Source organism: Dermacentor silvarum, chromosome 3 (assembly GCF_013339745.2).
Source record: "Dermacentor silvarum isolate Dsil-2018 chromosome 3, BIME_Dsil_1.4, whole genome shotgun sequence".
In the NCBI taxonomy this organism is placed as follows: domain Eukaryota; kingdom Metazoa; phylum Arthropoda; class Arachnida; order Ixodida; family Ixodidae; genus Dermacentor; species Dermacentor silvarum.
In genome coordinates, this window is record NC_051156.1 from 197,145,054 (window position 1) to 197,168,340 (window position 23,287).

The 23,287-nt window shown below is 50.6% G+C and overlaps 1 protein-coding gene across 1 annotated transcript in view; it reads left to right on the plus strand.

Annotated features, from left to right (window-relative positions):
* The first annotated feature begins 693 nt into the window (after window positions 1-693).
* The window catches only part of LOC119446427 (GAS2-like protein 1), a 179,333-nt gene continuing 156,739 nt past the window's right edge, over window positions 694-23,287 (plus strand). Inside the window, exon 1 of the mRNA XM_037710853.2 lies at window positions 694-1,623. Coding sequence (XP_037566781.1) covers window positions 1,027-1,623 — 597 coding nt within the window. The 5' untranslated portion in view covers window positions 694-1,026. The remainder of the gene's footprint in view (window positions 1,624-23,287) is intronic.

Genomic DNA, 23,287 nt, shown 5'->3' on the forward strand with positions numbered 1-23,287 from the left:
TCTTTAGAACTACACCGCTTTTAACGAAATGCTGCTTATAAAGAAATAGTTTATCATGCTGACTTTGTTATAACGAGCATTTACTGTGCTTGTCAACAGTGAGGTTTCGCGATAAGATAGGTTAATCAAATGAAGGCTGTCTCAAGAATTATTGCTAATGAAGCAGCGATGTGCATAAATAAAAAATTAAGGGTGTACTGCCCTCAGAATGCACGAATTTCTAACATTCGCATTTCAGCTCATCGCTCAAGGGAAAGCTGACGAAGTCGGCGGAATTTATGCTGATGGCACGTGTAAGACTGCAGCAAAGTCGGCGTCACATTGCGAAGATAATCACGCCTGTGCGTTATTAATTCATTCTCACTCACTTCCTAACTCGAATGCTGCTCACGGCTCGGCTCGCGAACAGACTCAGCTTTACCGTCGTTGCGCGGAAACAACGAAAAATAGGACTAATGTACAGCAACGCAAGGCTCGAATCTACTAACAAATTAATTACTACGCGCAGACGCAGTGCTAATTATTAGTTCCTCTAATATCCCAGCCCGCTCAGCGGAAAAGACGCCGCGCGCGCGCGTGCGCTACGTCTCCGCCGCCGGCCGACAGATGACGCCAGCGTTGCCAGCCGCTCTCCCCGCGCGCGCCGGCCACGTGACCCACTGCCGCAGGACACCGTTGCGCGTGCTCCTGTCTGGGCTGCTGTCGAGCGTCGAGAGTGAAAAGCAGACCGGCCGCGGCACGAGTGAGATGGACGGGGCGGTGCTCTAGCGGGAGCGCGCGCGCGGCGTACTACTACAACACGACGACGACCACGGCGGCGGCGGCAGCTTTCGCCTCGACAACTACGACCGGCGCGAGGAATTTGAAAGCGCTAGCGCGGTATATACCGGCGTACAAAGAGTGGTGCAAGTGGTGTGTGACGTGCGTGCGTGCGTTCCTTCTTACAGTGCGTGCGTGAGTGCCTTTCGAAGTTTTTTTTTTTTTTAAGAGGCGGCCAGCCGGCCGGACCAACAGCAGTTTACAGTCATGTGTTCGGCGGCGTACGAGCTCGGCGCCGTGCGGCTCGAGATCCGGCCGCTGCGGCCGTTCAAGTCGAGCGAGGAGTACCTGTGGGCCATGAAGGAAGACCTGGCCGAGTGGATGAACACGCTGTACGGTCTCAAGCTGACTCCGGAGACGTTCTTCGAGTCGCTCGACGACGGCGTCACGCTGTGCCGACACGCCAACAAGGTGCTCGAGGCGGCCCGACGCGAAGGCCGGCTGGCCGCGCTCAAGCTGCCCGACCGCGACGTGGTGTACCGCGCCGACGTACAGCGGGGCACGTTCCAGGCGCGCGACAACGTGTCCAACTTCATCGCGTTCTGCCGCGCGCTCGACATCAAGGAGTGCCTGCTCTTCGAGACCGAGGACCTGGTGATGCGCAAGAACGAGCGCAGCTTCATACTGTGCCTGCTCGAAGTGGCTCGCCGCGGGGCCCGCCTCGGCATGCTCGCGCCGCTGCTGGTGCAGTTCGAGCAGGAGATCGACGCCGAGCTCGAGCACGAGGAGTGCGACTCGGACGAAGAGCCCCCGCCGCCCCGGCCGCAGATCATCACCAACGACTTGCGATCGCTACACGAAAGGGTGAGTGGACGCGCTTTCGGTTGGCCGATTGCCGTGCGTCGCGTTATTGATCGACCCTTGTGTTTTGAAAGTGTGTGACAGTACTTCGAAAATAGGTATGACGACGAGCTGAAGGCGGTAGCCGCGCGGTTCGTTGATCTTACAAGTCCCAGCCCTTCTGATCGGCCTGACACTTTGAGGGCAGTAATGGCTCAGATTGCGCGGAGAAATTGTTTACCGTTTCCCTCAATGGCGAAGCGGCGAGATATTTCTTGTCCAGAGCCGATATTAGAGAATCTTGTATCATTTCTTCTCCCCGAGCGTTGTTCGGTGAGTTAGCAATCGCAGTTCTCGAAACGGTTTGCGCATCGGAGCGCCGAGAAATGTTTTGAGCTCCTCTCTCCCGCATTTTTTTTTTTTTTTTTTCGTTCAGTGATAAAGGTGGATGCGGGACGGATCGCTGCAGTTCAGTCTGCGGACGAGGATAACGTTGCTGGGTGCTGCCGAATTGCTCCTCGCACAAAGGAAGCAGCTAACGAGCCACACGATTCGTTGTCTGTTCTGCAGGTTATCCGCAGCGGACGCAATCGTGCATAATCGCAAAAAATTCAAGCGCGTGACAATTCCGAAACTACTCCACTGTATGGATTCGTTTCCAGGTTCACCTGCGTTGTCAGTGCCTCAAGTTAAGACTACGGGACATACAATTGGGACTACACCATATTTAGAAAGCGGCTACGGAACGATTATACGTCGCAATTACGTGTAATTACGCGTAACAGGCGCTGTAATAATTTATTTCCTGTTGTCGTTTCAGTTTATACCGGATGTACAATTTCGGTCATCATCGTGCGCTCCAGTTTTGACGATTCCGGCTCGCGTTGTAGCATTGTCCTGTAATGTGCTCCCCCTTCTTCGCTAATAAGGAAAGAAAGTTTTAACGAATGGGTTCTAGCTTCACAAATAGCAAGTATGCCACGATTGATCAATTACGGCGTAGGCACATTTCTCCGGAACGCATGCATGCTCCCGCGCGAAGCAATCTGACGACCCCGGCTGACAGCTGTGCAGCTTTTCCCGCGCGGTCGATAAAGATAAGAAATTGCGCGCACTAACAGTGCATACATATATATGCTCGTGACAAACCGCCACTAACGAACAAGACTCATTTACTACCGCCTTTGCACCTTTAACAAGAAAATACAAGGGCGAACGCGAACTATGATAGTTTGTATGTGACTGTGTTTGCGCTTTTTAGCCGTCCTCATTACACGTGAACGAGAAAGCCCAATAAGAAGTTGTTTTAAATAATTTAATACAATTTAATGCGTCTCAACGCTATGTAGCTACAGATTTCTAGCACGCATACCTAGCCGATTAGCTGATGGACACTTGCTGGTACCCGTTTTTTTTTTTTTTTTTTTTTTTTTTTTCTTCAGAACGTTTTCGTGCAAACCCGGGGGAAGTAGCGAGTGACTATTACGCGACACTTTACGAACACCCAGCGCATTCTTGTTCAGCGTTCAGCTGGATTGCGCTCCCTCTCACAGTGTATATCGTTCTATATGCGTGTTTCGTCCTCACATGCAATGTCCTCTTCGAGCATTGAGCGGCATCTCCCAAGATAAACGCGATCGAGGGCTCGGTTTCGTCACTTACGTGACGCAGATGTTCTACGTAGTTATACATGAGCTTTTTCCTGATATCTACTTCGCTCGCGAAAGCCGTACGATGCACGTTTTCTTCTTTTTTTTCACTCTCTCGGCCGCGGATGACGAAAGACGTAACCGGTTGTGACAGTCGGCGTCGGTCCGTGGCGCCGACGACGACCTTGCCCCAGGGCGGTCGGCGTCAGCACTGCACTTGGCGAGCGAACGGGATCTTGACTTTCGTCGCTGCGAGATGGGCAAGCACATTGATGAGCGAGAAGACGAGAAGGAAAAGTAAGAGGGAAAGAAATGCCATGAAGAGGAAAGAACTTAACAGCTGTACGTGAAGGAAGCTGAAAGAGAGCGACTTATATGCGTTAGCTCAGCGCAGTGACGCGTCACCGGAGCATTTTTTAAATCTATTTTTTTTTAAAGACATCCATCACCGCGCTTGCGTGCTTTGCATAATCCATCTCAAGGTATAAGCGGAGATCCGTCACTGCGGCCCTAGCTACTGCATGACCTGAAAGCTCAGGTGAGCGTACTGGTTGAGGAAACACTAAGAAAAAAAAAAAAAAAAAAAGAAAAAACACTAGGAGGGCGCACATACTGACACGCGGGATGGGCTTTTCTTTATCATCAATGCTTATCTCTCAGTCTTGACGGATACTTACAGCGCAACGTAAGAAAAGACAGGCTTCAATTCGAAGCCGTTGCACCTCAACGTGTGTTCTTAATTAGTATTCTGGTACTGATTAGCAGCTCGGGACATAAACTCGAATGCCTGCGAAGGACGGGTCTTTTCTCGTTGATAGACATCTCTGTGCTTTTCGTGCGTCCATCACGCCGGCCATTTTATTTTATTCCCAAGCGCTGTTTTAGCCTCTTAAGTCGACTTCGCTGGAATGTCAATGCGACGCACCGTACGGGGTAGAAGATACACTTCAGTGGGCGTGCCGCTGTTGGAAAGAAGGCAAGGCCGCTTGTCCTTTCCTGCGTGCACCTAATTTCGCCCGAATGTCAGTTCAGTAGTCGCACGTATACGCATGGAACACACGCCGCATAAGTGGTGGGCTGATGGAAATGCGCCTCGCCGACGTATAGCCAACTTCTAAAGGGAGCAAGCTGGCTGATGCCCTTTAGAACAGCCGCAGTCGATTTCGCTTGGATTCCAGTTCGATGCCCTCTCTCAAGTGCTGCCTCGTGCTGCGAAACGAAATGAATCGCCCCGATGCGATCGAGGTGTATACATAGTGATGTTCGATAAAGGGGGGCAAGATTCCGTGTGTTGTTGCCCCCCGTATATATAGGCTGCCCCGTATGCCGTGTGATATAGTGTGGGACTAGTCCGAAGACGGAGTGCCTTCGTCTGTAAGCCGGCCCAGTCTTGCATTTCACGGCCGCCAGCGCGGCAGTCCACTCGGAGCCGGGCGCGCCCACGTCTTTCCTCGCCGGGGCTGCTGGCATTGCGCTCTCTCTCCGATTGCACAGTTGACGCACGCGTTCGCGCTCCCACGCGCATTTCCTGGCTGCCCAGGCTCGCCAGGGCTTTCGTTGGCTCGTTTCCCTTTCCTTTCTCTCTCTCTCTCTCTTTTCTTTCTTGTTTTTGTTCGTGCTGAAATCCATGTTGCGCCCCTTCTCGGACACAGGCAAAACTTGTTTTCTTCTTTTTTTCTTCAAAAATGCCTGCGTACTTTTGAAGTGCGAGGTCACGCGGTAAGGCCGAGGGACCGTCGAAAGCCATGCTTTTTCTTTGGAGATTTCCTTGCAGCTTAACTCGAAGTATACGAAGCATCGACACAGCGTGTGCAATTCCGCTTGAGACCTCGTGGCCGCGAATCTTCCCTCTCTGTACTGTTCAGTCTGGTTTTCATCTTCTTCACCGTGACAGACTGCGCACTTCAAGTGCGTATGCAATAGCTGGCTCGTGATGTCGATGCAGTATTGCAATGTGTAGTCACTCTGCTGTGAATAAAAGCAGCTTGTGTGTTCTTTAAGCGAAGCTTTATAGGTTCACAAGTGTCGGCGGTGGTGGTGTCACGCTGAAAAGTGGGCCGATCCTGGTGATAGGTGCAGGAAGGGTCCAAGCACAATGGCACATACCCCTGTGGGCTCGGGGACCTCTAACGCGCCCTCGAACTACCCTTGTTACACGTGGGACCCAAACCGACAAAATCATCAGCCCTTCCCCTGTCGAGAAAATGGGATAAGCGAAGCTTGTCGTCCGATTCTAGCGTGAGGGCTTCCCAGGCGAAACGTCAGCGAAGAGCGGCGGACCTCGAGTTGCGGGAGCCCGATGTTCACGACAGACGTCAGCGAAGAGCCGCCATCCCTGAGTTTTGGGCAAACGAAGCGGAACGCCTGCGACAGTGTCGTCTTGCCACAAGCTTCGCTTACCCCCCATTTTCTCGACAGGGAAAGGGCTCTGAATTTTTTTTTTTTTCGTAGCAGATCTTTATTGAAAGCAGCGTTCATTTCTCTTCTAATAATCAACTCCTTACCGCGAAATTAACATAGACTTTTGAAAGAGTGCTTTGTCAGTCACAGAACCCTCAAGCGCAATTCTGATAAGTTACGCGGCGATTAAACTGATCGAAGCCGTAAGGCGCACCTGGATATCTAGCAATTGACCAGCATCGGTGATTGCCCACTAGGCGGCGATACATACCCCTGCGCGAACCTGTACTGTATTGCACTGTATTGTACATGTATTGAAGGTGTTACGACAGACAATGATTCCGGTCTTATCAAAGCGAGTCAAGAGCCCATAGCATCCGTCACCGTCGAAAAATAGTAATTCGAAGCGTAGCGCCTGTCTTCCATTGAAAGCATCAAGTGTATTAGTGTGTGCCTTTACTCGTGACGTCACTGCTCACAGCGGTCATGTCTTCCGTTAAAAGCTAAGGGTCGCTGGACGCACACGCTGTGGGAAGAATACACTGTTTCTACACCGACCAACCACGAAAACGTCCGAAAGAGCCGCTTGAAAACTGAGAGTATAGATAGAATGCAGCTGAGAGCCGAAGCAATTGATGGTCTATCGACTATTTCGCCGACTCGGTGGAAGCACGTGTATTCGGGCTCCACATGGCGTCGTCTCACCCACTATCTCTCTCTCTCTCACTGCGTTCCTCCCGCGGCGCCTTTAAGAGTCCGCACTCCTGCTGCTGTTTTGGCCGGTCGCCGAGCCGCTTTGTGATCAACAGGTTGGTGTCGCTCTGCGCCGCGGGGCCGCCACGCGACGCGCGTTTGCAGTCGCGTGCCCGTCAGCCGCTCTGTGTAGCGCCGCCAGCTGTGGGCGCGTTCTGCGCGCTCTGGAATGTTGTTGCCCGCTGTCGCCTCTGAAACCAACCGCGCAATGGGAATTGAGTCAACGGGGAATCCTCCTGCGTCACGTCACAGCCGCCTCGTTGTTGTCTCCTCCGGTCTCGCATGCTTGTTAGCGCTTCCTCGTTCGTTTCGCTAGATTACTGGCGCCAGCTGCTGGCTGTTTGTAAACGATAGCGCTGCGCGCTGCTTGAACGTGGGAGCTTGTCAGTAGCCTCTCGGGGTGTGCGTGACAAGAGCTTTGCGCCTCTCTGTGATTATACACGGTACGCTGCCTTTACGCAGTGTACTGCCTAAAAGCCACTGCCTCGCGGTCTATACCACAAAGGGCACTCTATCAAATATACGCTGCGTGAGAGCCTACGGTGGTACACAGCCATTTTGGTTCGTGCGTTTCGCGAGGCGAATGCAGCGTTTAGTAACCACTTGGATTTTCCCCTACGACGTTACCTTAATCGATCATATCACCTAACCGCTTTATGTGAGAAGAATAGGGAAATGCGAAGGGCTCGATTTTTGTTAGTCAGAACCTTTCGAAGTGACCGACATTAAATCTAGAGAAAGCAGAGGGGAAGTTGTGAATGCTGTTATACCGGCAGATATATATGTATACTACATAACGCCAGTATGCACACGTTACGTTCGCAGCGGACGCTATAAGCTGCACGCATCTTCGACTCCCTTCTTGAGCAGACGCTTCGCATTGCAGCCGAGCTCGCGTTTCCAGACGACCCTGTTCGTGTATCTACAACGCTTCGACTCGTGGCTACTAGTTGGTAAGGCATTGCTCCGTTTACTGCGTCGTAATGTTCAATAAATGATAGGGTCACACATGTGCGCGCACGCGTGTCCGTTTCGTCTACATTGTCCTTTGTGTGAACAGTACGACGCAGTAAAACGGAACAATCTTCGTATTCAGCATGCACAAACAGGCGCTCTCACGCTAACCGCAAAGGCGTGGCCCGGCGAGCATCCCAGGGCCGCCTGGGGCTGGACACACGTTGCCCGCATGCGGAGCTCCGGTCATCGAGCCTGCAGCTGCGATCGATACTGTTCCTCCGCTCAGCGCCGCCTCTCCCCTTCCCTCTCTCTCCTCCTCCAGCCTGTCTGCTCATGAGGCTGGCCTCTCCCTCCAATTGCTTCCTTCCTGTCTCGGGCTCAAAGGCCCCGTGATGACTGCCGGTGCCGCCGGCTCGCTCTCTTGGCTATCTGTTGCGCTTCGTCGTTGTTTTGGTCCTTGCTCCTTTGCAGCCAACTTTGTATGCACCGGGCAGTGACTGAGGTCGTGACCGTTGGTTGACGCGGTGGATTCGCGGTCTTGGAACTGTATCTATAGCAAGTACTCAGCATTCAAATGAACCGAATTCGGGGGTTTTACGTGCTAAAAACACGATTTGATTATGAGGCGCGCTGTAGTGGGGGAACTCCGGATTAGTTTTGACCACCAGGGTGTCTTTAACGTGCCCCCAGTGCATGGGACACGGGTGTTTTTTGCATTTCGTCCGCATCGAAATGCGGCCTCCGCGGCTGGGATTTGATTCCGCGATCGACCTTGGGCTTATTACCAGCGCAATACCATATCTCGGCCTTCATTTTCTCCACTATAGTAATCAGTTGACTTCCGCTGAATAAATTATAAGGGCGTTGCTTTGAAATAACGCTTCAGCAGTCGAAATTGGTTTAGTCTAGTGTGTTTATAACGGATGACATTTGCTCGTATGTTTTCTCTAGCTGTTTTGATGAAATGAATGATGATTGGCGGCCGTCCTAGGTTGAGCCACATACCGTATTTACTTCCGCTCTTACTCATGTATCAACCTATGTCACTGTTTAAAAAGATCGCCAGGTCGAAAACATGTTTCCGCGAATGTAAGCAGACCGGGAGAAAAAAATATAAGCAGCAGCAAAACTGTCTGTTCCGTTAAGCTGCCATGTCAGTCGCAAATCGTTCCGAACATGCTTGGATAAGCCACGTCAAAAGCACATTCTCCTGTCGGATGCTCGCTTGCCGCCGTTTTCCGCGTTGGTCGTGTTTGTGTACGACTACTATGCTTTTTCAATATTTCCCACAAACCGCCGCACTATAGATCCATGCCGGCATTCGAACATGACGTAGTAGTAAGTGGTTCGTGTGGAAAGGGAAAGGTTGGCGCTATCTTCTGCAGCCCTTGAGGGAGCACGGCTCAGCGCCAAATCACGTGACGCCCCCCCCCCCCCCTCCCCCTTCAACATGGCGGTCAATCCGTCGCTCCCGCTAAAACCCCTGCAAGCGAATCCTCTTTATAGCACCCGTTTCTGAAGCCGTTACACGTGTGCAGACGGCCTCTTCCGTTCAAGAACTGACAAAAATTGTCTGCAAGTGAGTCCCCGTATAGCGCCCGTTTCTGTGGTCGTTACACGGTCACATGCGCCTTCTTTCATTCTTCCACTTCATTCTTTACTTCTTCAAGTAGTGACAAAATTCGTCTGCTAGCGAAACTCCACGTAGTTTCCACGTTGGGCAGCCGTCGCAGACGGCATTCTGTTTTCAAGCGACGGCGGTGGCTTGTTTGTTTTTTTATTCCTCGCCCTGTGCGGCTTCGTCACAGTGCGAATAGAGCGCTCACGACGTCGAGTTCGACGCGCGTTACGCTAAGCCGAAACCGAAAACGCGTCTCTTCCAGCGGACGCGCACATATAAACACACACACACACAAACTCCATGTATACTAGGCGGGCTGCTGCGCACCTGTTCTTTGTACATCGCGTCTGTCACGGCAGTAGCAGAAGTACCGGTGCTAGGAGAGCGCGGCCAAGGCGAGCGCACGCTTCTTCCCGGCCCGGAAAATATTGCGATGATGGCGGCGGCCTGCGATGGCGTCACGCGAGGAATTAAGCATTCGCTACGCCTCGCCTGTCGCCTTCTTTTATCCCAGTTTCTTTTTATACTGTGTCGGTCGGCGCGTGCTGCGTGAAGCCGAGGAGTGAGGCTCCCGACACCGCAGAAAGCGAGGTGCAGGTCAAGGTGGGGTCGTCTGGCGCTGATCGGGCGTCGTCTGCACGACGTCGTCGTCTGCTTTCACTCGTGTATCTATATAGTGTAGCAGACGACGCGGCACACTTTGCGCGCCTCGACGGCTGCTGCTTGCGGCTGATGAACGGCGGAATGACACTTGCGCGCATATGCGATAAGTGGCGTCGCTGGCGTCGTTCATACTCGTGGATAATCATTTAATACGAAATAGCCGCGGCACATTTCAGGTGTCCACAGACAGGTGAGACAGTTGCGACGACTAGGGCTACCTTTCTGCTTTCCTTCTTTTGAAAAATGAAAGGGTATCAAGGAAAGCGTTAGTATTGTTCTCCGTGTCTTTCTCTTTTTTTAACGTGGAACGTTACATGATATTATGTCAGTTCGCTGACAAGAACTACAAGAACGTAGCATGTAGCAAACACAATGTTCATAAGTAGTTTTGGAGACGTCTTGTCCACAACAGAGTGTAGACTATAACATAGGAGCCACTAGTTTAGTATAGCTAGTAATAGTAAGTATCGTATAGTTGTATATTAATAACTGCGGCAGTAGCAATAACTCTAGTAATTGCAGCAGACGACACGCGCTGTGTTGTAATAAACAAGAAAAAGCGCCAGTGTATATAAATATGCCTCTTATGCTGCAAGGAAAATATTAAATTTTTGTCTATTCTAGTCCTGCCACGACGAGAAATGCGGTATATCTTATATCGCAGTATGAATTGCGATATAAATACGTCTGATTCTATTGAACTCTGCGACCACCGAGAGAAGCAAAACGAATGTACTGGCATACATACGTATACGGACGATCAGATGGAACTTATAACGACAAGGCAGAACGAATAGTCGCGTCCTTTTGTCACGGGGTCAGTGGTGTAACAGCGGCCGACCCATTGATCTGATCTCAATTCGCGTTGCCTATAGCCCCGTTCGCTGCTTCTCGTGGAAGATGGACGGTCTGGCGTCGAGAAGAAGAAGAACAAAAAATATAGATATACACGAAGAAGTAAGACAGCTCCTGCCTGGATGCGTAGGGCAACCCGTATCTCAAGCGCCATTACGTACTCGGCGGGGACTCGGCCGTGATGAGTAGCTCTATATAGAGAGCTGTTACGTGGATCGCCGTTTGCATCGCGTGTCCGTAATAGTAATGTGGCAGCGTCAGCCCTTTCGTCCTTGTACGGCGGCGTGAACTAACTGGCCGCCAAGCTGACACGTTCGCGCATGCGTGCGCGAGCCACAATCGAATCGAAAAAGAAAAGAAATAAAGAAGCACGATTTGGAAGTGGTGCATACAGCTCAAACCAAAGGGGAGTGCAGCAGACGAAGAAAGAAGGGATGCGTGAGGGCCGTCTGTCCGTCTTGATTTATCCGGTCGTGATTCAGACTTCGTGACCCGCGCGGTCGTGCTTTTATATTATCGCCTGTTTCTCTTCTTTCATTTTCTCTCTCTCTCTCTCTATTTATCTTCCTTCCTTTCTTCTCGTGATCTTTCGCTCTTCCCTCGAACACGAAGTGCAGACGCAATGCGTGCGAGCGTATGTTGACTCCAGCCGACTTATCTCGCCGCCTGCGTTAAGAGGTTTTTCCGGTACTAAAGCAGCAGCAGGGCTGGGTAACATGTGGGTAACGGAAAAGAACACAGTCGCTTTCTCGTTTGGGAGCCCGTCGATAAGTTGCAGTGTCTTCGGAACAGCAGGACTCCAGCGGTTTACGAAAGTATGTACGTATGGGAAAATGATACTCGAAGCTCAAACGGCCACTGTCTCAAAGCGACAGCCCAGAGACAGAAGCTTGCGTTCGATGTCTATAGTTTGCTCGGCGGCCTGGTTAGCAGCATTCGCCCTCCATTGCCGCTTGTGATTCTTCGAAATTAAATTCCATCAAAATTAAATCTGTCCGTCACGTAAGACAATGAATGGCTCATACATCCTTAAGCAATGGCTCATCGCTGGAATGATGAGCGACAAAGGTGCCAGCTGTGGAGGAAGACGATGACGCTCGAGCCAATGCTGATGATGATATTTGCCGCGCACACCGATCCCGACACACGTGAGCCAATAAAACTTCGCTTGAAAGTTATTCACCCGTAGGCACGCGTACAACTGCGGTATGAACATTGAGTAGATGTAACATAGCGCATGTGCAATACATCTTACTTGAGATAAACAAATCCAAGGAGCAAACAAAAAAACGAATCGTCTCTGCTTCAAAAACACTATTACAGTGTACATGCAAATTTATTATTGACATCTGGGGCACGCACGAGTACAGAGTCTCGACTCAGGCAGAATGGTTACTTTGTAAAACGCTACTTAAAGAGAAAGTTGCAATTGTAGATGTCTGCGACCATCGTCTATGCCCAAGTTCCCTCTGCGGCTTTTGTCAAAATATTTTCTTCGGGGATTGCGCGAATGCTTGATATCTGCAACGCTTTTTCTGCGTCTGTCTTTTAACCTACTCATGCTTACTTTTAAGTGCCACAGTATGCAAAAATATGCTTTTTACACCAAAATAGTTTTCCCATAAAAGCCCTCTTTCTTTTTACCTCGTCATACAGTTACCGGAATACTCTGGCTTTACTTACTTAAGTGCGACAATTTCCCGCTGCACTCGCAGTTATAACCCAATAACTTTAACAGCTTCTTGCAAAATAGGTGTTGTCTGAGGCATGGCCTCTATGGCCATGCCTCGGCGCATTCATTCCGGCGCATGCAGTCAACGCAAACATAGCCTTCGAAGTGTGTTTCTGTTATCCAGAGGAAAACCGTCGCTGAGCCGTGGATTTCGAGGCCGTGCACATATTTACTAGAGATAACTCTGGCGCTACGATATTCCCCAAATTACGACATTCAACGAAAGATTGCGCTAGAAACGCACCAATTCGAATGCTTATGCAAGCGCGCCGAGTCATTATTTTCGTGTAACATCTGTATTCATGCACTATACGCCGTTCACCAGCTATGCCTAAATGCAAACAGTTCGTGCGAATGACCAGACGTTAGCGCATTGATGTGGCAGCAACAACGGCGATGTTTGATGTCTGCTGGCTCTCGCGTGCACGTGACGTTACGCGGCTATTCGGCGAAACAGCGCCAAGCCGCGGCCAGCGAAGTCCCGGAGGCTTCGCGAAGAAAGCAGTCGCTTTAAGAAGCAGTAAGCGACACCGTCAAACGCACGCGCGCGCCGCGACAACTGCAATAATCGGCCCCCCGCCGTGGCCAAGAAGACAGTGACAAACGGCTCGTCGCAAGACAAAAGGCAGGCGTGCGGGGCGCGGTCACTCTTGTCTGCGCGTGCCAGAGCGGCGGCTGGCAGCATAACAAAGGCGCTGCCGCCGGAACAACAATGGGTCACGCCTTCCGCGCCATCGTGGCTCGCTGCGAGGGTTGTCCCATTCGCGCGATGGTGGCACGAGCAGCACCGGCGGCCCATCGCACCATCGGCTCCGGGCAGTGCCTTTGCTGGAGCTGCTGGTGTTATTGCCTCCTCGCTCGTTCATTGAAGCGTCGAAACAAGTGTGTACTGCAGCCGCGTGTTTTAGCGCAACAGGTATAGTGGGCGTCGGTTTCTTTAAAAGTGCCGCTTCGACTGAGCGACACAGTTTGTTTCGGGGCCGCGATCCCACGTTGAATACGAGGGGGTTCTCGTTCGAAGAAATTCGAGGGAAACCAAGTGTGAAGCCGGGAGTGTTGGGACTTGTTGTAAGGCTGACGTTTTGTGGATGCGTCGCCGGCGGCGCAGTATTATACTTTGCGACAACTTGTGGAGTGCAGACAAGGCCTTGTGCTGAGCTTCGGACCAGTAAACGCATGCGCACACGTACACGTGCACACACGCAGTTTCTATGCGAGCCAACTCGCATTAAGCACACATTTTGAATGGCAGTACGAACCCATGCGTCGCTATTAAAAGGTGCTGGAAAGAAGGGCACCAGGAGCAGTGGATACCGTCGCTATACAAGGTGGCAACCGCCTTCGTAACGCTGAAGAACGGAGGAGCTCTCACTTATATATCTAACACGTGTAATATAGCGTATTCATAAGTTCTTCACGTTGCATTGAGATCGCGCAGAACGGGTAGCTTGCTGAGTTTCACATGACGCCTGTCTTGTATAGCTGCGCCATGCATGGTACAGGTGCCGGGTAGATTGATGGTCGTGGCTAAGAAATGCATGCCTTCGGTCTCGTTCGCCCCGCGCATCCTTCTTGTATGCTCTCGACGAGGAAGGATTGCGCGCGCGGCTGCGGCCCGCTCCCACCTGAAGAGAAAGAAAATAAATATATACGCATCTAAGAAACAACGAAGGAAGGAAGTTGTTATTCGCAAAGTCGTGCTTAATGTGGACGCTTGCGCGCTCTTGGCACTGTACCAGTAGGTGGCATTCTTTTTTACGCCTCGGCTGTCACGCCGGCTGTCGTGGCGCCTGGCGTATGCCACGCGGTCTCTCGTCGCAAACGGCTGAAAAGTGTGTGTGTGTACACCTTTATTTTATGCATGCGCTAAGCGCGGTTTTTCGGTGGAACGTTTGAACGTACCACATCGTTGCGTTGCTACCGGGCCAGCCAGCTGGCAACTGCGCAAGCGCACTATACGGTGCCGCGATCACACATGTAGGTATAGTAACGCCGTGCCTGCTTTGGCTGTGTAAACGGAATTTTGCAAGACGGGAGCGACACGCTAAAGGCGTCCTGACACGGGACGTTTTAGCATAAAAGTATACAAGTTACGAAGAGTTGCTTGCTTGGCACGGTCGACGTACACTTGCGACTGCGCGGAGACCACTATGAGGATCACGGCATCAGCTAAATATGCTAATTTCTTCTAGCGTGGCTGCGCAATGTGGAATTGCTTCGGTGGATTACATTGGTAGAACACGAGTTATTAGCGGCATGCCTATATGCTGTTATGCTGATTAGAAAAGAAAATATAGATGTTTTAGTCTTCAAACGTTCGCTAACGTGTTAACATGTATGCATGCTGACCGCGGCGGAAGTTGTAGAACGAAAGAAAAATTTGCAGCGCAAGCGAGACTGTGTAGCGCGATATTCACACACTGGAGTTGCACGGTCTATACTTGCACTGTGATGATATAAGGAGTCGAGAAAGAGTCTACACTACAGAAAGTCTCTACTGACTTACAGCCAGCAAAAGGCGTGATATGAGAGTCGAGTGAGACAAAACGATACTACTGCCCAGAAAAAAAAAAAAAAAATATGAGGAAGCGAGGGAATTTGCACGTAACATCATCGTCTTGCTTACGCAAGCCCTGCGTCCATTCGACGGCATACATGCACATCTATGTGCCTTTTTCCACAGCTGGCTTCGCGCGACCGACCGACCGGCTCGCAAAATCCGCGGAGCCTCGCCGGGCGCGATGCGCTAACCGCGAAGTCACGACTTCCCCAAATGACCCCCGGGGCCGAGCCGAGTCGAGGCGGCCTCGGCCATTCGCAACGCGGGCTCGCACTCACCGCTATATCGAGGAGGAGGTACGCGGCAGGACTCGAGTCCCACACACGCTCGGTTCAATGGCGGCGGCGTCAGCGGTTCACCGGAAAGAATGAAGGAAAAAAAAAAAAAAGAAAAAGGAAAACAGGGGGTTGGGCACTTGGAGATATGCTCCTGTACATAGCCGCCGGCGATGCACAAGTCGTGCAAACCGTATTTTCCGGGCAGTAGTGCGCGTCATTTGTGTGTATGTGTGAGCGCGCGGGCGCTAAATTTGGTCCACAGACATCAGTCTAGAGCACGTGCTAAATCTTCTGTCTCCACTCGCCCGTTTAGAAAAATGCAAAAAAAAAAAAAAAATTAAAGCACACTCCGCGTGGTGGTCCAGTTGTGGCTGCGTATAATGCGGCTATGCACGAGGTCGTGGATTCGATCACCAACCACGGCGGCAGTATTCCGATGGGGCCGAATGCAAGAACGTTTGTGCGCTTATTAGGCGACGAAAGTCAGTCCGGCTATAACCCCCTCCCCCGGCTGTGGAAGTTTATTACGTCGTGTTTATTGCTTCAGTACTCGAACTACTATTATAGCGAATAAAATCGCGAACACTCCGCGAGCTATGCACTACAGGCATACATTCCGTAAAACGCGATACACATTACTCGTCCGCCCATATTCACGCCGCTCGCTCGTTGTGTGCGGCAGAGGCCGCTCGTCGCCTATTACGCAGGCGCGCGTGCCTCGGTTTTTTTGGACTTCTTTTTTCCTTCTTCCGCGTCGGCGAGAGCGGCGAAAAAAAAAAAAAAAAAAAAGAAAACGCTGGCGCAGAAGTGGCACTTAGGGTTCGCGAGGCGTTACGTGGTGCAGGCTTTGTCGCTTCGTTCGTCGAGACCGACGTACTACGTGGTAGGCACTCAGGCTATATACTGTTATTCTCCCTCCGTCTGTCTGTGTGTGTTAAGGCATTCCGCTCGATTCCGTGCTACGGCTACACCGCGTACTGCTGCGTGGCCCGTGAGTCCTCTTTCTTTGTTTAGTTCCTCCGATTTTCTAACGCCTTTTGTTCCTGTCTGCACTGCGCGGTATACTGCATGCTCTGCGAAGCTGGCCAGCGGAGATGCTGCCCTTTCTTTCTTTCTTTCTTTCTTTCTTCTTTCTTTCTTTCTTTCTTTCTTTCTTGAAGGCTTCGTTTTTCTGCTTGAGCCTGTGCTATGGCTATACCGTACCCGTTTGGCCCGCGAAGCTGCCCCAGAGAGGTCTTTCTTTCCTTTCCTTTTCTTTTCTTCATGAACTCTTTGTCCTCGGCATAACGACCGTTCTGGGAGGTATTCGACTCTTCCGCCCGGAAGAGTCGTATAGTCTTGCGGAAACAGAATGCATCCGAGCGCGCTCGCGTCGTTGCGACGAAGCGGCGCGAAGAGGCGCCGCACTGCGCTTTGTGCAGGAAAAAAAAAAAATAAAAGAAACAAAGAAAGAAAGAAAGCGTCTTCTTCCACGAGAGCTCTGCGCATGCGCGGTCCTCTTATTTACCATTGTCGTAGATAGCGTTCCCATTTTCTTGAGAGCGTATAGTGCACACCTCGTGAGTCGTCAGTCAGCCACAGTCTTGTGTGTATGCGATACCATTGCGTAATGCATGCAGGTGACTGTCTTGGGCGTCAGAGGGCCAGGAGAGGCGCAAGTTACGATAAGCTTGCGCACATATTCTCAAATTGCGCAATCGCAGGCATGTCACGTGCTCGTGCTTCCTCCCCCCCCCCTTTTTTTTTCACATTTTGCGAGCTTTTTTTAGGACGCAAAAAAAAAAAAAATGTAACAAGGAGGAAGTTAGAAACAGCTGTATTACGTGTTTTCTAGAATGCTCTAACGAGGTCGCCCGATGACTCACACACCGGGCCCCAGCGCAGGTAGACTACTCCCTGTCCAATAAGCTAGACTTAACCACATACAATTTCTAAAACACTATAGAATAGGCAGGAGAACCCTTTCTCTCCCCCATAGATTTCTCACAAAAAAGGAAGAAGTAATCTGGCGAAAACTGCAGACGGGTACCTTCCCAAACCCGTACATCCTACACAAATGGCATCCTGAGGTGCACTCTTCGAAATGCAAAAACTGTGAAGGCATAGCGACCCTAAATCACATGCTCTGGGCTTGCCCAGCGCTAAACGGTCTACATGGGAACAAAGAGTCATGGGAATCCTCCCTTCATAGCCAGGAAGAACATGCCCAAAAACAAGCCATCTGTCAAGCCCAGGCCGCCGCCGGAAGCCAACTGATTCCGGCCGACGTCTAGGGGGGAGGTAGACGGTGAAAGGGGGAGCTGAGTCTCACCCCGATCACCCATACTCTCTGACGGGTGCAAATAAAGTGCTTTCTCTCTCTCTCTCTCTCTTACAGCTTTCGCAGTGGAAGTTTTGCCTCAAGTTAGTACTTGCGAATGTGGTTAACTAATAATGACCACTTACGCAATTAAGGAGAATAAGAAGAGAAATAATATGAATTGCGTCGTACGATAGCCAAAAACATGCAGTTGGTCGCGTCCTCCTTCAGTGCTTCAGCATATGTTTGCACCCTCGCTTAAGTTAGCTAGGACAGGACCCTGCACATCGACTGGCTACGGCAGCGAGCTTACGGATATGCTAATTTAGCGTCGCCGAGCGCCGCAACGTTCGTTCGAAGACTTCCTACGCATGCAGCTGTCGGGCCAGGCACGACCGGCCGCCTCGTGAGGTCCGAGCTGGCTTGGGCGCTTTTTAAACGGTTCATCCGTCACCGGCCTAATTTCCCTGCGAGTATTGAAGTACGGCGACGTTCGCTTTCGATAGTTCATTACGGGACGCGTGCCTCAACCGGTCCCTGTAAATTATCCCGAGGTCGCGTGGTGGTTTGTACTTTCGCTTGTTTGTATGTGTTGTAGTTTGATCATTAGTATCTGGAGTACCATGTCGATTCTTCAGCTCTAGGCTAACCGTTGCAGTTTTCATTCGCTAACGGTTCGCTCATTTTGACTCTCTTTGTTGCCGTGCCGACTCGAAAAGTGCCGGAGAGGAGGACTGAGCTTGGAGCGGTGTTTCCTAACTCCGTTATCTGCCACTTAGAAATCCGTGATATCGCCCTGATTGCAACGAATTGTTGAGCTTGCCTCGTAGAGAGATATCATTATTATGCAACGTAGAACTCCAGGCATCGTTGAGGATTGCGTTCTTCTCACTCTTATTTTGTTTTAGAAAGGGGCTGAAAAAACATCAACAACAGGAACCATTTAACCATCGTTCCAACCGTTGGTTGGTCAGCTTTCCTGAAAAAAAAAAAAAAAAAGTATTAGAAAACTAACACTTAAAAAAAAATCAACATAGTAAGAGCCCTGACGTGAGATCAGTCGACCCACTCACTATTCACGGAGTACTTGCGGCGATAAAAAGAGAGCTAAATCTCTACGGCGACTTCGTGCGATGGCTTCGGCCCCGAGATGCTCGTATATAGATAGGCCTTTGTTTTACGAGGGAGGAGGCAAAATGGCGTCACCAGTTGTGTGGCCAGCCCCGGGAAGAGGCCGGGGAAACATACGCGAGGTGTTATTTTTTCCGGGAATCGCAACAGCACGTGGCGAGTCACGCGTTAACTCCCCCCCGTCCCTCCCCTGTGCCCTTTTCAGAGAGACGCGCCGACGCTGCACCGCTCCGCACGCGGCGCTTGTCGCGTAAATCCACCTGCTAGTCACGCTCCTGTCGCGCAGTGACGCGAGAGAGAGAGAGAGAGAGAGAGAGAGAGAGAGAGAGGGGAGGGAAAAAAGGGAGGGAGAGGGGTACTCTACCTGTTGTGTATGGCGGCCTTGTCGGTGCGTGCGCCCCTGCTACAGCGTACTAGAATAGTACCCCTGCTTGTGTAGTATAGCGCACGCGTTCTAAACGCAACATGTGCGCGTCGCGGGGCGCTGAGTCATCGACTCTATTTCTTCCTCCCGAGAAGACGAACGGCGGTGGAGGTGCGGGAAGTGCCTCGGAAGTCGCGCTTGTTGGCACTGGAGCTAGAGTATACTACTACTGTTAACCACCGCTACTAGCTGCTACTGCTAGTGCTACTACGTGTCGGGATTTTGATTGACAGCCGCAATTTCCGCGCCGCAGCTCGTCTGGTTGCCTTCTTCATTAAACAGCTGCTCCGTGTAGGTTGGTCGTCCTGACTTACTTTTGAGTAGCCTGCCTTCACTTTGTGCGCTTTATGGGCCTCTTCTAAAAAAAAAAAAAAAAAAAAAAAAAAAAAAAAAAATTGTTTTGCTTCGTGATATGATTCAAGGCGCGCGCATCTAACTGAAATAGCGCTGTTGTACTTCTTGAAGATGTCTGGGGTCTGCTGCCGCCATTGATTGCGCTGGGAACGTTGTCTTGCGTGCATGTGCGCACATTCCTTATTATTCATTTTCTTCCAATTTTTTTTCTTTTATGTAAGCTTCTCCCTCCCCATTGTGAGCTAGCGAACCAGGCGCAACCTGGTGGACCTCTGTCTTTGGTTTTTACCTTTTGTCTCTCTGTCATACATACATAATACATACATACATACATACATACATACATACATACATACATACATACATACATACATACATACATACATACATACATACATACATACATACATACTACATACATACATACATACATACATACATACATACATACATACATACATACATACATACATACATACATACATACATACATACACGTGTACACACGCACCATTTCTCAATCTATGCTTTCGAATATTGTGATACGGACAAATGTGGTAGCGCACGCCGCTGAAGCGATTGGCGCAGAAGGTGAGTCACTGCGCGTAACTGACTTCTCCTGCGGATGTGTTTGATCCCTCGCCAGCGCGACGGAAGCGGTTGACCAAAAGAGGGGATATGGTGGCTAGCGAGACGTGGAACCGGGCATCGTTTCCAAAAGCTCCTTCTCGAAAGACTCATGCGTCGCACACTCAAGAACCCTGTTTTGTAGAATTTTATATTTCTGCGAACGGACGAGTGTCCATACTTTTGGAGACGAGAGTGAGTTAGTTGCCATTGAGGGGGTGACGGGCGATGTCGGCGTGGCGCATGCAGTTTTTGCAGATTACGCTTGTGCCGTCTGTTTTTCCGTATACGCTTAGTTATAGTTGATGCACGTTCCCTTTCCTCCTTCATGTTGTCCCTCGGTTTGCACGCTTCTTTTCGGAACGAACCAATATCCAGCTCGCATAGTTCGCTACTAAGTTGCTGCCTTTGTTGTGATGTGAAAATAAACGCAATTAAAAAAGAAAGGTAGAACGAAAGAGCACAGGGGCAATTTTCACTCAAGACAATTACTTTCTTTTTATATTTTTGTTTTTATGCGGCAAGCTTGAGGCGAGCGGCAGTGATAGTGACTGCTCGCTTTTTACGAACACTTGAAATACGAGCGTATAGTGCAAGAGAGCGCGGAGGCAAAAACAAAAGAAGCTGGACAAAGGGTAGCCCCGCAGCAGCCACGACGTCTTATATACCTCTAGAAGTAGACGGTTATCAGCTCTCCTGCTTCTCTACCCCACTTCGCCGCCCTCTTGAGGCTCGCTGAAGCGCTATGGCATTCTCTAAAGAAAAACGGCGACTGACGCTTCCAGTGAAAGTGCGCCGGCACACTTTTTCTTTCGGCTGAACGGCGTACTTATATAAATAGCCAAAAAAAAAAGGGGGGGGGGGCGCAATGCCCCAGCACCACCGCCTTGAAGTCCGGCTTCTTTGTCTTTTGCGTCGAGACTTTATGACGCTTTGTTTTAGAACGAGCGGTTACTGCATTGTTTGCTGTATTGTGTGTGCTTATCTATAGCTATACATGTCTCGGCTGTTGTCTGTAGTTCCGCCACGCGCCGCTTACTGGCGCTCTCGTCGGCTGGGACAAAAAGACGCGCCTAAGAGGTATACAACGGGAACAGCTGTGGAGGCGGCGGTGTGTATGCGTGCTAGTCGCTGTGTGTGTCGTGGACTGTCGCCTTCCTTGCTTCCGTGCCCTGTTCCCCCTTCCACACTATCGTCAAACGCACTTTGTTCTTGCGTGTATGCGTGACTCGACGACACACGGAAGTGACGACTTGTACGTACACAACGCTGCCTACGTGTGTCGATACGCAAGAAGGCGTCGCCTTCTCTGTTCTCTTTTCATCTTTTCTTTTGCTTTCTTTCTTTGCCCTCTGTTATTGAATCATACTCAGTAAGAAAGGGGGGGGGGGGGGGATTGGCGAATATTGGGATGAAATTAGAAGACGATTACTAATGCCCAGAAAACAACTGCGATAACTAAGAACGAATAGAAAATAACACAGAACTGTAAGATTACCAAAAATATTTAGTTACACAATTATAAGTTCTTCAACGGCTGAATAAGCACCCTTGTGAGATGCTCAAGAGAGGAGGCTCCGGGAGAAAGAATTTCGGCGAATTATTCGCTCCAATTTTCATCAGGTTCCCGCTTTCTTCTTCTTCGTCACTTTCAGGAAGACGTTTTAAAACAAAGAGGTGTCGGAGAAAGGGAGCTCCCATCTTTTCCGAATTGCATCCCTCCCTCTCTGCTCGTTGCAGAAAGGCACAAGCACCCTACTATGAAAGGCCCGCGTAAAAAAAGACGAAAAAAAAAAGAAAAAAAAATTATGCCGATGTACAGGGACGTAGCACACCACTTTCCCTCGTCACTCAATGTACCGTAATACGCTCGCGCGCGTGTGTGTTTCTGTTTTCTTTCGCTGCCTGGCCTTCCTTTCTAATCTCTCGCTCTTTAGCGCCCGGTCTTCCAGGGATCATCTGTTCCGCCACTCCGCCGCGTCTTCCTACGTCACGTAGCAGGGCGGAGGCCCTTCTCGCGCCTCAGTCGAAATTGCCGAGCTCCGAGGAAATGTACTCCGGTGAACTTTCTCCGCCGTGTCTTTTTCTGTGTAGCTGTGCTTCAGGCAATAGGGGACCCAGAAAAAGAAATGACACTCAAGCTTCCTGTAGGAATGAATAGCAGTACGCTTGTGGAACAATGGGTGCTTGAGACGGACTTTCATCACCTTTGTGTGTGTGTGTGTGTGTGTGTGTACGTACGTACGTACGTCCGCGTGTGTTTGAGAGTTTGTGTGAGTGGTAGTGGGGGCGTGTACCTACACAACCACGAGCGGGGTAGATTACGCTAGAGAACTGGACCACATATTGTTTCCCACGTACACAGACACATACATTCGCGCGAGCCCGGTCGGGTCATATTTAGTCTCGGCGGGTGACTTTCTGTGCTGGTGGTGTGGGAAAAAGAAATTTGTGCATGGTTGCGGCTTACGTGGTGCGCGCTTGTAAGGGCAGTTGTAGGAGACGTGTGAAACTGGTCCCATTACCGAGAGCGGCAGAAGCGCGCGCGAGCGGCAGTTTCGTTCTCGCTGAGGGTTCACGACTGGTCAGCTGACTGGTTCCTGACTGGTTCCTGACTGGTAGCTGACTGGTCAGCTGACCGGTTCCTGACTGGTTCCTGACTGGTTCCTGACTGGTTCCTGACTGGTTCCTGACTGGTTGCTGATGCCTGGAACGTGTTCAACGGAATCCGTGCCGTGCCTGTATCATGGCTTGCTACGTGCCGCAATATTATGTTAGCACGACGCCCTTGCCCGCTATCGTGCAGTTACGGAAACGGTTTGACGAGATGAAACCGAAACAGTGTGTGTTCGGCGGGCTTTAAGTACGTTTCGGCACACGCGAGTACGTCATAACGTGAGGTATTGAGAAGTCCTCGTCACTCTGGAACACGCCCTGCATTCAAATTTGGCGACACTTCGCTGCTGCTCCACTGTAATTTGACCTCAGGTGCGACACCTATAGTAGTCAGTAGGATACGTCACACCCGATCAAATGTCCTCACCATCCTAATGACGTCACGAGCACGTGTGCGTAGGCTTTTGAGAGAGGTTAACGGCGTTATTGTGCAGTCGAACCAACAAATTAAGTCTAAGCTCTCGTTAGCCTTTCCCCTTTAAGCAAGAATATTTTCTGGAAGACGTAAAAGTAGTCAAGGCTCTCCTTGGGCACTAATTTGGGGGTAGGTAATTAGACGCTGATTGTTCGCACTGTACCCGACGCGCTTGTACGCTTCTCGTTCGAAGTTTCATGCCATCGTTTGGACAGCTTACGGGTGTCTTCTAGCTAACGTTATTTGAAAATCTTCCAGGTGCCATCTAGACAGCGCCAAGTATACGCAAAGCTT